The sequence below is a fragment of the Nothobranchius furzeri genome, chromosome 7, assembly GCF_043380555.1.
Source record: "Nothobranchius furzeri strain GRZ-AD chromosome 7, NfurGRZ-RIMD1, whole genome shotgun sequence".
In the NCBI taxonomy this organism is placed as follows: domain Eukaryota; kingdom Metazoa; phylum Chordata; class Actinopteri; order Cyprinodontiformes; family Nothobranchiidae; genus Nothobranchius; species Nothobranchius furzeri.
The window spans coordinates 23,302,112-23,317,227 of record NC_091747.1 but is presented as its reverse complement, the minus strand read 5'-3'; the positions used below and the strand labels follow the sequence as shown (position 1 = coordinate 23,317,227).

At 40.9% G+C, this 15,116-nt stretch overlaps 1 protein-coding gene across 16 annotated transcripts in view; it reads left to right on the top strand.

Annotated features, from left to right (window-relative positions):
• Positions 1-15,116, top strand: part of tns1b (tensin 1b) — a 198,398-nt gene extending 183,282 nt beyond the window's left edge. For 15 of the 16 annotated variants that reach the window (XM_070552899.1, XM_070552897.1, XM_070552904.1 and 12 more), the window contains 13 exons: positions 648-743; positions 1,715-1,895; positions 1,990-3,008; positions 3,490-3,576; positions 5,351-5,479; positions 5,597-5,689; positions 6,059-6,136; positions 6,221-6,289; positions 6,379-6,405; positions 6,658-6,826; positions 6,900-6,968; positions 14,652-14,681; positions 14,751-15,116. In XM_070552899.1, coding sequence (XP_070409000.1) covers positions 648-743; positions 1,715-1,895; positions 1,990-3,008; positions 3,490-3,576; positions 5,351-5,479; positions 5,597-5,689; positions 6,059-6,136; positions 6,221-6,289; positions 6,379-6,405; positions 6,658-6,826; positions 6,900-6,968; positions 14,652-14,681; positions 14,751-14,889 — 2,186 coding nt within the window. In that variant the 3' untranslated portion in view covers positions 14,890-15,116. The remainder of the gene's footprint in view (positions 1-647; positions 744-1,714; positions 1,896-1,989; positions 3,009-3,489; positions 3,577-5,350; positions 5,480-5,596; positions 5,690-6,058; positions 6,137-6,220; positions 6,290-6,378; positions 6,406-6,657; positions 6,827-6,899; positions 6,969-14,651; positions 14,682-14,750) is intronic. The other variant, XM_070552900.1, reaches the window with a different exon arrangement.

Genomic DNA, 15,116 nt, shown 5'->3' with positions numbered 1-15,116 from the left:
CAGAGAGATAGTACGGGGTAACCACGCCCACATCAACTTACTCTTATTATTCATTATTGGGTCTCCAACCCCTCCCAAAGTCCCAAGTTCTCCCACGTTCTTACATTTTTGGACTCGTGGAAACTAAATTGAGGGGTTCCAGTTAAGTTACACATGCTAGTAATGAATCACACACAGGTGCGACGTGTGACTCAATAGAAGAAATCAGGAACTTTTGGCACTGTTTTGAGATCTTTTGGAAACATCTTTGAGAATGCCGTTTGGAATAATAGCCAGCAACCGCGGCCCATTGAGACAATGCAGAGGCTGTCAACAAACACAATACCTGCAAACTATATTCAGCTGTGCTTTGATGCTTCTTGGTGAAGTGCAGATCACACGCATGCCCCCCCCATCAGAGCATGATGCATGGGAACACCCTTCAGACCATACGTGTGTTAAACCATGCAGACGTCTCGACAGCTGTTACTTTGATAAAAATCCTCATAGTTAACTTGGTTTGGTGCCAGAGACACGTAAATGAATTCTTTATATGTTTTTCAGTTTTTGCAGAAATTGATGAGTCCGACTCTGTAAACATGTAGCAGCTGTCATGACGGCGGCCATCTTTGAGGATGTTCCTTCATAAATGTCCCATTTGCTTTCAGGTCGGTCTCCTCCGGGTCTTGCCAAAACTCCTCTGTCAGCGTTGGGTTTGAAGCCGCACAACCCAGCAGAAATCCTGCTCAACCAAACAGGCTCAGGTTGGTTCTGATGACAAAAATATTATTTCAATCAGTTTTAAAGGGAAAGGCATCAGTTTGCATCAACAGACCAAAAACTAGACATTTCTTTACAAACTATTTAAAGCTAAAGAAAATGTGTAACCTCTGCAGTATTTTGTGTCTCCGTTGATGCTGTACAGATGATGAGAGCAGTGAGGGTGGGGAAGGTAAGAGAGAGGGTGAAGAGGCCGAGATCATTCTTCACATCCATTTGTACCCATTTGAACTCATTCCAGTCTTTAAAGGTGTGGAACACTAAACCCCCATTTTTAAAATCTTAACTCTGATTATATATTTAACATGAAAATAGTCTCCTACACCTATCTCCTGCAGTAGCTTCTGATAGAAAACAGACAGTGAAACTCTAGGATTAGAAAATCCTGACAGATCTACGTCACTCTGTCACTTAACATTCATGGATTCACCCATCTTGACTCACGACGGAGAAGGCTGTTGTTGGTATAGCGTCCAGGAAATGGCAGAGAACGTCTCGACTAGTAGAAGCTAATTGTTAGCATTAGCAACCCCACCACACAGCAGAACTCCTCCAGGCTTGTGTTATTTGTGGAGATTAAACATCAGCGTTGCAGAGCAGTGGTAGAGTCATGTTGCTGTTAGCCATATCAGAGGAGAGATGTACAAATATCAGGAAATAAGACTCCAAAACCTGCCTTCTGCAGCTCAGCTGTGATATGGCTCACTTCTAGTTCCTGTAAATGGTGCACCGGTGTTTTTCCTACTAGAGACGCTGCAAATGTATTGTTTAAATGAGTGTTCCCCACCTTTAATTAATCTCTGAAAAGCCACTTGCATACTGACTGTTGGTCACCGTCATGTCCCTCAGCCGTCTCTCTTATTGACAGATCAGCCAATCATTTAGTCAGCTCTGATTTATGAGTTATACAACAAAACATACATTTGTTAAACATATGGATATCCTTCACATGCAGCTCCGAGAAGCTATGTCGAGTCCGTGGCAAGGTCAGCGGCGGTAGGCGGAGAGCTGCCCACATCCCCTCGGAGTCTCAGTCCATCAGCGGTCACCAAGAACCAGCTGAGGAGTCCAAGCCCCCCCACCCAAATGTTAAACCCACCTCTGTCCAGCAGCAGTACCATCCAGAACTCACAGGGGTGAGTCAAACACAATATCGTAATCCAACTTTTCTCGAAACCGTTTGTTGTTGAATCATTGCTGATTAGAACAAACCTCCTCTTCTATTTTTAGGGATCATCTTTTTGCAGGAAGCAGCCTTTCATCCCAAACAGCTACTGACTCTGGGTTCCAGTCCCAGCCTTCAGAGAGCGCCTACCCGGTTCACACCCCATCAAGTCAAGACCCGAATCCCTCCGTTTCCTCCTACCTGGACTCCAGCTCTCCAGCTTCCTCACGCCTGTGTTCTACAACACCCACACTGTCCTATCTTGGTCCCAGCAGCCTACTGAGGAGCTACCCAGCCTCAGATCCCAGTCCATTGTACTCAGAGCCTTCCAAGACCTCTCTAGGACAGTTACAGTCCAGCATCCATAGCTCCAGCCCCAATCCTTTAGTCCAGCAGCACTTTGGTGCTAAACAAGATGGCTCTATCCAGTCTGTTCAGAAATCAACAGCTAATGGCTTTGAGGAGATCATGGCCGGTCTTGGTGGCAGTCCCATACTAGGTCGTCGTCTGTCTCAGGGAACTCGGACCAGTCCAGTCCACAGTAGACAAGCGTCTTTAGGACCGGGGTCTCAACGCAGTCCGGTCCTCAGCAGGCAGCCATCCCTGGGTCAGCCCATTCAGGGCAGTCCTGTTCTCAGTCGACAGCCATCCATCACACACACTCAAGGAAGTCCGGTGTTGGGTTGTCACCCTTCGGTAACCCAGATGTCCCAGAGGAGCCCCAGTTTGGACCGCCACCCCATGCATAGTGGTTACACCACGCCAGACGAACGACACGGAAACCTGTCGAGACAGAGCAGCTCTTCTGGCTACCAGGGGCCTCCCACTCCCTCCTTCCCCATCTCTCCTGCTTGCTACCAGGATGGTGGAATGATGGGGACAGGTGTCGGTTTCAGGCAAGGTAGCCCGGCACCCGGTTTCCAGCCCCAACTACCAGAGAAGAGGCGCATGTCCAGTGGCGACAGACCGAATGGAGGACTGTCATATGGGACGCTTAACGGGAAGATAATGTCCCCCATGAGTGGGGGAAGTACTCCGAGCTACTTCCACACGTTGTCTGACTTTTCACTGTTCAATTTGCCCGGTAAGTACATACGGCCTTCGTCTAGAAGGTTCTGTCGTCTTCATAGGGACAAAACATGGGTTCCGGATTTGGTTATGAAGCCAGGATCCCACAGAACTACAGCTGTTGGAAACACTTGATGCACATTTTCAGATGAAATCACACTGAACTGGTTTATCTGTGGCCAGTTTAATAATGTCTCAATGTTTCAAGTCTTTTGCAACTTGTTCCGATTCTGTCTGGTCACTTCCATACTTTGTAATCTCAGGGTGGCTTTGGTTTTGAGAGAAAATTTACTTAAACAAACTTCCAAATTCCTATGATACGGAAAGCCTCTGAGATTCATGCAAGGAAATTGCAAACCTTCAGGAACATTTTGGGAAAATCCCACACGAAAATTGTTATTGATCTGTCTTCAACAGTCTCTGGCCAGTGGGACAAATACGCTTAATGACATGTTTAATGGGAAAAACAACCCTAACACTAACTTTTCTCCCCGCAGATGGAAGCCCGGAAAGCAGACTGAATGTAAAATTTGTTCAGGACACTTCCAAGTTCTGGTACAAACCCGAGATCTCCAGGGAGCAGAGTGAGTGTCTCAAAGGCCATGCTTGTGGACAGTGATGAATCTTTGCTGTGCGTTCAGCGGGAGCCCTTATTTTTTAACCTTTGTTTGGCCTTTCTGCTGATAGATAGGAGAAACATGGAACCTGTTTTGTTTTAAATATCAAACACACTTCCATAGTGAAGCTTTTAACTTGGTTAGAAGCTGTTTTGATGTTTGGACTCTTTTCATAGGCGGGTTTAGTTGTTCTAAAGTTTAAGAATTAGCTGTTGGATGTGATTTATATAAAGCGCTGACCCCTCTCTAAAAAGATTTCTTCCAAAACATTTGTTATTTTACATTTAGGATAAAGACAGGGGTCATTTTTGGTCCATCTGGCATTCTTCCAGCGTGTTTTTGTGCACAAACTAGCAAAATCTGCCTGTGAAGTTTGTTCATCAGACTAAAACATTGTTCCTTTCTAAAAATACACAACAGCATTACGAACTTGCTAGCAGACTTTAAGCCGTCGTCTGTCTCACGCATCTCTTCATGGTCGGTACTGGATTATATCATCCTAAGCACACGCACAGCTGCAGTGACATCAGATAGTTAATACTTGGTTCAATGCAACCCCAGAGTCAAACCCACAGCATATGTAGAGAATTACTGAATATCTGAATCGCTCATCTCATCCATCTTCTTTGCTTAAAGAGACTGAAGTAAAAATGGAAGTAAAGTCCGAATCTTTGAACGATGGAGTGTTTGAGACAAAGTGTCATGTTGGAAACCGAAATCCTAATGAAGCACAGATGCTCCGCAGGTTTTTATTTTCAGACGACATTAATACCCCTTTTCTTGCCTAATTTTCAACATCCATTATTTTCAGATTTTAATGTTTTGTTGGTGAAACTTCTCTTTTCTCCAAGGTACTGCTGAGGAGAGCGAGCTTCAGTTAAAACAACTAATGTAATATTATGATGTGGCCCTTTGGTCATCTCTGAAAGGAATTCCAGCTTGGAAGCACAAAAAAGGAATTAACCCAAGAAGTTTTTTAATTGCAGCGAGAGCTTCATTAATGTGACCTAATCAACTCTAGTTTAATGCTTGGTGCTGTGCATTTGTTGAACTCGTAAAGTTTGCTATATGACTAGGAAAAGCTTCAAGAAAAATAATTTATTTGCCTTTTTCTAAACCTAATTTCAGCAAACACACAAATTCACTATTGTGCAGCTCAATTACAACTCTTCCTCTCGCTCTCTGCTGCTATGAAGCATCTGATTTGCAAGTCAAACATCACTTGTTAGCATCTGATCACGCGGGACAAAGGGAAACAATACGTGCTTCTCAGTGAGCTGCAGGTCTTAAGGGATGAAGAACAAAGTCGCCTCCAAAACCTGAAATTAGGCTATCGCTGATCTAATCCTAGCTTTAATCTGCTAACAAGGTCATTATTAGTTTATTCATGTGATTTGATTTTATGCAACGTGACTTAAAAAAGAGGAAGATTAAAGTTCATACACCAGTAGATGTTTATTCATCTGACTTGGTTAAGCATGTTCAGGATTACATGTCTGTATAAACATGGTCACATATATTTCTTCTAATTTATACTTTATTTAAAATGAAATAAAATAGGTCCTTAAATTACGCTCTGACTAACTGGGGTCACACTGCTGGTTATACTGGGCCAGAGGTCATTCAGGATATGTTGGATAATATGAGAACGTTTACACAGAAACAGGCTCCAGCATCAGCAGCAAAACTCTAATTCATCATGGGTCCACAAACCATAATAAGTGACTGTCCTGTGTTTCAGCCATTAACCTGCTGAAAGAGCGAGATCCAGGAGCCTTCGTTATCCGGGACAGTCACTCGTTCAGAGGCGCGTACGGTTTAGCCATGAAGGTGGCCTCTCCACCTCCAACCGTACATCCCAGCAAGAAAGGTGGGAGCCAGGAGGGGTAGGGTTTGGGATGGGGACCCTTTACTCACCTCACTTCTAGTCTTAGGTGAGACAAAATTAGACATGAGATCAAGTTTAGTCAGTTGTTTTCTGTTGCAGGTGACACCACCAACGAGCTGGTGAGGCACTTTCTGATCGAGAGCAGTCCTAAAGGAGTGAAGCTGAAGGGTTGTCCCAACGAGCCTTATTTTGGTAAATCTAATCTTGGACTATTTTCCAAATGGTCACAGAGTCGTTGAGGGTGTCTCCACCCCATCTGAAAGCATCTGTTTATTTTCAGAGTCAGAAAGTGAAGAAATGAGATGAAACTATGACCCCAAATAGTAGATCAAATGAGGATAAACAGCAAATAACGTGTGACTAAATGTTGAAAAATTGCAAAGAGAAATGAAACTGAAACTGTGGAATTTTTCATAAAAGCTTGTTAAACATCAACATTATTCCCCACATCATATTTGACTCCAGCTGAAACACTGAGGTGTTTTCCTCTGTGTGTTGCAACCCAGTGAGATACTTGTTTAAACTGGTTTAACGTTTGTCTTTTAATCTGCTGTGTGTCAGGTTGTTTGTCAGCTCTGGTTTACCAACACGCCATCACACCTTTGGCTCTTCCCTGTAAACTAATCATCCCTACTGCAGGTATGGACTGGTGATGATCATGTTCTGCTTCCTGTCTGTGACCATAGCATTGCTTTGGCGTCATGGATCTAACTTTTATATTAGATCTGATGGAGGAAACACCAGAAGTCGTGGCACCAAACCCTCTGGCTGAACGGCTGAAACAAGGAGCAGGTAAAACTCTTATTTCACCATCTTCATTCAGCAAATGAAACGTATTTATTTCTGACCTGAAATCCGTCGTTCACTCGTTCTCACCCCAGCGCTGAGTGCTCCTGCGGACCCCCACGGTAAAGTCATTTCTACACACGGAATGTGCATCATACATGTTTGTTTTGTATGTCGTTACCTCCATACACGATAAATCTTTTTAACTAAATCTCCTCTGTAACAAGTGGAACGTTCCATGTAGGTTCATTCTCCTCTAAACCCCCAGCTCTGTTCCAGGAAGCATGTCCACTAATCAGACGTATTCCTGCATGAAACCTGGATGGTTTTCCTCCACATGTTTCATTCATCTGGGATCCTTTCTCCCTTCCCAGCATGCAACGTTCTCTACGTCAACTCTGTAGAGATGGAGTCCCTGACGGGCCCCCAGGCCGTCGCCAAAGCCATAACTGAGACACTGGCCGCTGCTTCTCCCCCGAGCGCTACTGTCGTCCATTTTAAAGTGTCGTCGCAGGGCGTCACGCTCACAGACAACAAGAGGAAGTGAGTCTGAATCCTCTTAACATGTCTGAGTCTCTCTAGAAACTGGAATGGTGTTTGTTTCTTTTTTCTGTAGGATTTTCTTCCGGCGCCACTATCCGATGAACACAGTCACGTTCTGCGACACGGACCCTCAGGACAGGAAGTAAGGAAACCATTTCACTTTTTTGTGATTTTGTAAAATGTTTCACATACAGCTGCCACAAACAACTATTTCAGTAGTCGACTAATCATTTCGTTCATAAAAGTTTAGCTTATTGCACCAGGATGCCCCAACATACCATCATTAGCTTCTAGTGTGATCAGCTATGTGCCGTCTAATAAAGACGGCTTAGCAACAACTCAACTTTGTAATCTGTTAATACAATATATAAATAATATAAACACAGTAGAATTAAAAATGATCTTTTAACAGTGAGGTGCTAATTTAATTAATCACAATAGAGCTAGTTATAAATATCCATTAAAATGTAAATAAAACAGGAATTAAAAAAAGACATTTTGGCAGCACAGAGAACTTGTTAAACACATTCAGCATTTATTATAATAATTGTAGGCAGACAGGAGACAGAGCTGGATGGAGGTTCTCAGTCATCAAAGGCTTTCCAGGAACAGGAGATGTGGTGTTGTCTCTTCACTCTCTATTCTGCCAGATGAGCTGATAGGTTACAGGTGTGTGAGGACATCCTCATGCTGTCATAACCAGATGACAGGAGTTATCAGGTGATCAGCCAGGCTAATGATGAGATGCAGAAAGAAAACAAATCCAGGACAGTGTACAATAATCTGTGGTGTTGCTCACCTTATGTGCTGTTATAGAGTTATTAACGTGTGCCTGCCTCATGGTGTAGAGTCCATATTTAGCTGAGTGTCCTGCAATAATGCAGGTTATTAGTTAATTTACTTTTGATAGCAAAGAACTAAATATTTAATGTAAAAGTTATTTACCAGGTGAATCAGCTCACACGTCACCAATTGTCACAGGGGCAGAATCAGTAGTCTCCTTCATGATGTCATGATGTAATCTAGCTCTAAGCTCACAGCAGCAACACACGTGTAGCAATAAGCTATGAAACAAAAGCATAGATTATGTTAAAACTCAAAGGCTGTAATGAAGATTACATGACGATTAAAAACAACTCACCTTTACTACACCTGCAAGCAGGGGTGGTTCTAGACCAAATTTTCCAGGGGGGCCACAGTGGGGCCAGTATTTTTTCATGGGGGCACAAGAAAAAAAAATCATAATAAAAGACAATGAACAAGAAAACTATTATGGCGAATGCAGTAATGGTTTACTTGTGAAAGTAAAACTGGCATGTTTTTATGGTACTCAGATAACAATTCTGAATGCTTCACCGCAACATGAGACTTGAGTAAACAAACAATTCTAGTCAATTATTATAGTTTGTGACTTTATTTGAAGATTATATGAACTGTACATATGAAAAATAAACATTCAAACAAATAAAATGTCTGCACAATACAATTTGCTTTTTGTAGTCAACACACACAGACACACACACACACGTAAGCAAAATCACTTCACCAATTGTTTTGATATACTCATGATTTTCTTTAACCTTTTTACTGTGTTCCTTGTCGAGTATATTAGCCAAAGTTGTATTAGCTTTCACAGCCCTCTGGTAGTCTCTCCACGCTAAATGAATACTGTGATCTAATCTCAACGTGTCTAAGGCTTAAAATGCAGCAACTTCATTTTTATTTTACAGTTAATGTTACAAAGGAAAAACAAATCAGTGTTAACTGTGGATAGACTCAGTTAGGAACTTAAAAGTAAATGACAGAAATGCGCGACTACTTGATGTCAGGAAAATAAACTATTGCTTACCTTCGTCTCTTAGCGTCTTTTCCGTTTGGCGTCCTCAAGAACTTCTTCGGGTCCCATTTAAACTATTTTTAATCCTTTATTCAAAAATCCACCGCGTAAACAGTTCTGTCCACAGAGTGTGCTGCGCTTTAAAGGCTCCGTGTGAAACGCTGCAGCGCATTAGTTCCCGTCTCCAAGGCAGCGCGGGAAAAAAAATCCAATCTCTTCAGCACAGGGGCCATAACAGGGGCCAGGGCCAGTTCTACAGGTGCCCAGGCCCCTGTGAGCCCCCGTTTAAAACCACCATTGCCTGCAAGGCTTCATGTTAGTCTGGACCATTTGTAGCTGCAACAATCAGTCTGACAGCAGATTACTTGGGTTTATTTAGTCTGAAAAAAAATTATATATAACATCACAGTGCTGTGGGAGGTCGCTTCCAGAGATGAGAAACATGTGGAGAGCGGAGTGAGGATGGAGCTACAGGTCTTTCTGTTGGAAGACCAGGAGGCCCTGAGGTAAAACGGGATGTTAGTGTAAGTCTGTGAAGATGCTCCTCTCCAGTGGTGAGATGTAAGGGAAAAAAACAGAAAGAGTACAATATTATTATTTATAATACTGTTTACCTGTATCAGTTCATAGAGCTTGTACTGTCATTCAGATGGAAGCTGCTCAGAAGCTCTCCACCACACCTGGGTCTGTTCAGGAGTGTAGAAGCTGGTCTGGGTGGATCATGGTCCCAGTGTCAGACACAGCTGCTAGGGGGCCATGTGAAATATAAAGAAACAGCAAATACATTTATAGTTGTTTTTAAGAGCAGCAACACACGTGTAACAATAAGCTAAAATAATTACATGTTAAAACTAGAAGGTAAAGAGAGACAGATGGTTAAAAATTACTCACCTGCAACGCTCTGGCCTGGACCGGTGCAGGCTGGTGGAGGACTACATCCGTCTGACAGCAGATTTATTTGGCAGATTTAGCCTGAAAAAATTAAATCACATTGTTGTGGGAATTTATTAACTTACATCATGTACAAAACATACTGTCTAATATGTGCTTTATAACATGGCTGGTGAGTGATCTGACTGCTCTTAGAGCTAACTCAGTGTCCAGAATCAGTCATGTTCTAATGAGAAACGGACTCAGCACCAGTTTTATTTCTCTTTTCATGTCAAACAAATAAAACAATACATATAATAATTTCCAACTTAGATAACTTATCACAACCATAAATGCGCGAAAAGGAATAGGAAGAAGCATAGCTTATTTTACCTATCCCTAAATCAATTTACTCATACTTAAAAAAAATGTAAGTATCAGAACACAACAACTCAAAAGTATTAACACCAATTACAACAATGTTAATATATATTATCACTACAGTACTTATGCAAATTAGCAATCATCTTGTCTATATCTGGAAAAAATTAATTCTTTATATAATTTCTTAAATTGCACTATATTTAAACTTTCTGTGATTCTTTCCTCAAGACTATTCCATAAAATAATTCCACAAATTGAAACACGTACTTTTCAATTTTGTTCGAGCATAATGTTGCTTCAGTTTAATTCCCCTCTCAACTTATATACACCTTGTCTTTCTGCAAACAGTTTTTGAATATTTTCAGGCAGTATTTTTTATTTACTTTGTATATAAATAATGCAGTCCTAATTTCAATCAAATCTTTAAACTTCAAGGTTTGTAATTTTATAAACAAGCTATTTGTGTGTTCATTATATCCCACATGACTGACCAACCTTGTGGCTCGTTTTTGTAACCTACAAATTGAATATAGGGTGGTTTTATAGACGCTTCCCCACACTTCAACACACAAAATGACTTACTTTTCCCAACACCCCAATACTCCGTGCCATTTCCTTTAACATATTTTATGTAATGTTTCCAACATAATTTGTGATCAAGGATTACACCCAGAAATGTATTTTCATACACTATTTCTATAATAAAATCATTTAGAGTTATTGCCATATGTGTGTTTATTTTACGTTTTCCAAACATAACTTTAGTTTTGTTTAAGTTTAATGATAATCTATTCAAATCAAACCATAGTTTCAGTTTAGCCATTTCTGTTGTTACCAACCTATAAAGATCTTGCAAATTCTCTACCAAAGCAAAAAAGTTTATCATCTCCAAATAAAACACATTTTAATGCTCTGAAAACCTCACACAAATCATTAATCTATAAAATAAATAGCTTTGGACCCAAAGCTGACCCCTGTGGCACCCCACAATTAATACTAAGCAGTTCTGACTTAATTATTTGTACAAATAGATTTCTATCGGTTAAATACCTTAGAAACCAACTGAGAACAACTCCCCTAATACCATACTTTTGAAGTTTATTAATACTGTGTGATCAATTGTATCAAAGGCTTTTTTTTAATCTAGAAATACTCCAACTGCATATTCCCTCTCATCTATAGAACAAGTGATTTCTTCAACAATTTCCATTAATACCATTGATGTAGATCTATTTGTTCTGAACCCACACAGACTATTTGATAACAGATTATGATTGAACAAATTTATCCAGTCTATTGACAAATAACTTTTCTAAATTTTTCTAAATTTGCGATAATGAAACTGGTCTATAATTAGTGAACTGCTTATTGTCTCCCTCTTTGTGTAATGGAATAACCTTAGCCGTTTCCATTTTACATGGAAATAAACCAGTTCAGAACCGGGTCAGGTTTGCTGCAGGAGGAGCTACTCTTCAGTGTCCCTCCTGCTCTGCGTCAGCGCTGATATTACTAACTGGCACAAAAACTTAACCCGAACCCGTCTGTGACATCATAACACACACAACACTGCTTCGAGCCTGGGGCAGTGTGGACCGATTAGCTAAATTACGTGAACCACGTCTCTCTTACTTTGTAATTATAAATATATCAATTATAGCTGCAAAATTACAGGTAGGTAACAATCTTTAGAAGCTGTTAAATGTAATTATTTAGCTTACTCACCTCAAATTGGGCCCAAAATCTCCGTTTTGAGGAAGCAGCAGTCGGCTGGATCTAGCTAATTACTGGAAAGGCTTGGACTAATTTGTGAAATGGTCTTCAAACCAGCATAATCAGGTGTTACACCAAATTCTGCGACCCGTCACAATTTGTGACCCCAGGGGGCAGTGTTGCATTTTGTTGCGTCTGTACGTCCTGAATTGGCATAAAAGAAGATGATGCTACTTTAAAACCGTAAACCACGTAAGCTTGAGGAAGTTGTGCGGCGCGGACCATGGATATTAAAGAGCGTTTGTTAATGTTTATTGCAAACAAACAGGACAATAAATGCAGCAATAACCAGGGCTTTGACAAGAAATGTTTGCTAACGTTAAACATTGATTTTACAACATGCGAGGCCCGCAGGTAAAATGTTCAGAACTTCCATTTATTGATACAAATTGTTATGATCCACATCCTCACTTTATTAGAAACCAGTGCAGAGTATCTGGTTGCTACATTTTTTTCCTGTCACTCCAATGTCATTCATATGTACTAGTGGAGATAAAAGGGAAATAAAATGACACAAACGTCACGAAACGCCTTTTGTTGTGAAAATTAAAGATATCTGCATTATTACTGAGATGCAGATGGCTACATTCTGTGATAGCCACTATCATATTGTATGACCTTACTGTAACTTCAGTTATAATTATTTTTACATCACACAAACTGTTTCTGATAACTTCTCTGATGATGTAGTTTATAAAAAAAGTGCAATTGACCTCTGACATCTGCATTATTACTGAGATGCAGATGGTCACTTTCTGTGATAGCCACTATCATATTGTGTGACCACGGTCCGCGCCGCACAACTTCCTCAAAGCTTACGTAGTTTACGGTTTTAACGTAGCATCTTCTTCTTTTATGCCAATCTTATGTACAGACGCAACAAAATGCAACACTGCCCCCTGGGGTCACAAATTGTGATGGGTCGCAGAATTTGGCAAGTGGTGCTCGCTGCAGAACCACAAAGGTGGAGCTGCACCAGAGTCAGCCCTGCCCATTCCATCAGAGTCAGTCCAATTCCTTCCAGTTGTCAGACTTAATAGCATTCTGGAACCAAAGAGGGTGTTATAGCTAAAAAATGCAATATTGAGGACGGAGTTGAGAAGTTAATTGAACAGTTTTTGTAAAGGTTCCATATAATTAAAAATCTAACTTTTAGAACTTTTTGCCGTGTTATATTGTCATTTCCTCATAAGAAACACGTCAAAGCCATTTTTGGCCTCATTCATGCATTTTCCTCCCATCTCAGCTTCAATTTGGCCTCCTCCCCCAAAGCGGTTCTGGTCTTGGTTCTCAAATCTGGATATTCTGTGAATTTTCTGACAAATTATTTCTGAAATGACTTCTACTTATACACCGCCAATAAACCATACATCCCCATCTACAAAGACACACTGAGTAGCACAATTACATGTAACGCCACTTGCATCTTATCAGATGTGGTGGTGTAGTGGTTATGGAGTCAGGTTGACTCGCAGAAAGGTGCTGGTTCGCCAACCAGTGGTGGAAGTGATTGGTAGTTTTACACCCCTTTTCTTCATTTCTAGCTACACTTGCCAGTACTCATTTACTGGTATACCGTTTAACATATAATGACTAATGTGTTTATTTATTTATTTATTTATTTATTTATTTATTTAGCCAGTGTGAGTCCATTTGTGAGCAGAGTTTCAACTAAAATGCTGTTTAGGAATGACCAAATTCAAAGAACTTTGAAAGACATAAATATTTTGCAGAAAAGAAACATTACAACGAAAATATAAACAAATTAAATGTTTCAGCTGGCTAAATAGATTGCTGCCGACCCCACCGAGAATCGAACCAGCATCAGCTGAGGGGAAAGCAAAACTTAGCTTGGATGATCTTGCCACTGGACTACCAAAGCCCATTCATTAATCTGACGTGCTGTTGTACGTGACTTTTGTTGGAGCGGCTGTGGGCAGATATTCGCTAAAAGGAACCTTTTCATTTCGAGATATATTCAGGCTTTGTCATGTAGCAAGTTATATTTATCTTGTTTAATTGGAGCATAGAACATAGCATTAACGACTGTAAACTAGTAACAGCCGTAATTCATGAGGGTCAGGTGAGTTTGCGATAAAGTTGAAAAACAAAAACGGAAGTCAGTGGGCTAGGCTGAGTTTGCGTGAATGGGCGGGGCTGACTCTGGTGCAGCTCCACCTTTGTAGGTCTGCAGCGAGCACCCTCTCGAATTTGGTGTAATACCTGTTCAAACTCCATCAAGTTGGTGAAAGAGTAACATGTAAAAAACAATAAACTACAATCTAACAGCCAAGCTATTATAACTAAATAATTATAATACTAGAAGCTTTGCTGGGACTCTGACACGCTAATGCTAACTTCAGCACAGCTCACTTGCGGCTAATCCGAGCCCCGACTGCTACAAGGCTGCTTGAGACCGCGGTGCTTTTATAACCTACAGCCACAGAGCTGCTACGTAGCATCGTTCTCGTTAGCCATCTGCTAAAACCGACTCAAAATAAACGTGTTCTATACTTTTGAGCTTAAGAGGTCGCTAGACTGACGTTTTTAGACAGAATTTAGAGTTTTTAAAGAAAATGCATCAAAATGCAAAAATAATGACTACACATGTCTACACTCATTTATACTAAAAAAGTTGATTTTGATGTGACTTGCTCATAAAAAAAGAAAAGCGTCAACTGGTCATGATGAGTCGGCTAATTGCGGCAGCCCTAGTTTCATAACCACAAATCATAGAAGAACCTATAACTCAAGTGACGAGTCACCAGTCTGTCGACACTCAAATATATTTATCAAATCACTTTTTCAGAAAAATGAAACATAAAATTTGGGGTAAATGGCCTCGTAGTTTTTTTCCGCATGCTCATAAAGTAACAAGGCAAATGTTCTCCTTGAAGTCTATTTAGTTTTATTACAAAGGTGAAAAATGATAAATAAGTATTTGTTTTTCTAAACTACTTCCAGATGGAGTAAACCTGAGGGAGGAACAGCCAAGTGAGTAACTTCTCCTGCCACTGATCTCGGATCAGATTTAGGTCTAATTCTGTTCTTCTGGTTCTTCAGGCTCTTTGGGTTTGTAGCTCGTAAGCAGGGAAGCACAACAGACAACATCAGCCACATCTTTGCCGAGCTGGACCCAGACCAACCGGCCAGCGCCATCGTCAACTTTGTGTCAAAGATGATCGCCTCGCAGACACGATGAGAGCAAAACCCGAAAAATTATAACAAGAGGGCTTTCGTCATTCTGACTTCTCACAGAAACTTTCCACTCTAGGCAGTTTAAACGTAACGGGTCACCTTTTCTGCATTTGTGAGCTGATGGAGGTGAGTTTGGAATGGGCTTCAGAACGAACCAGAGGAAGTGCAGGATGGGGGTGTAGCTGGGTGACGGGAGGGAAAAGTAGAGAACAGAAGAAAATGAATGACATT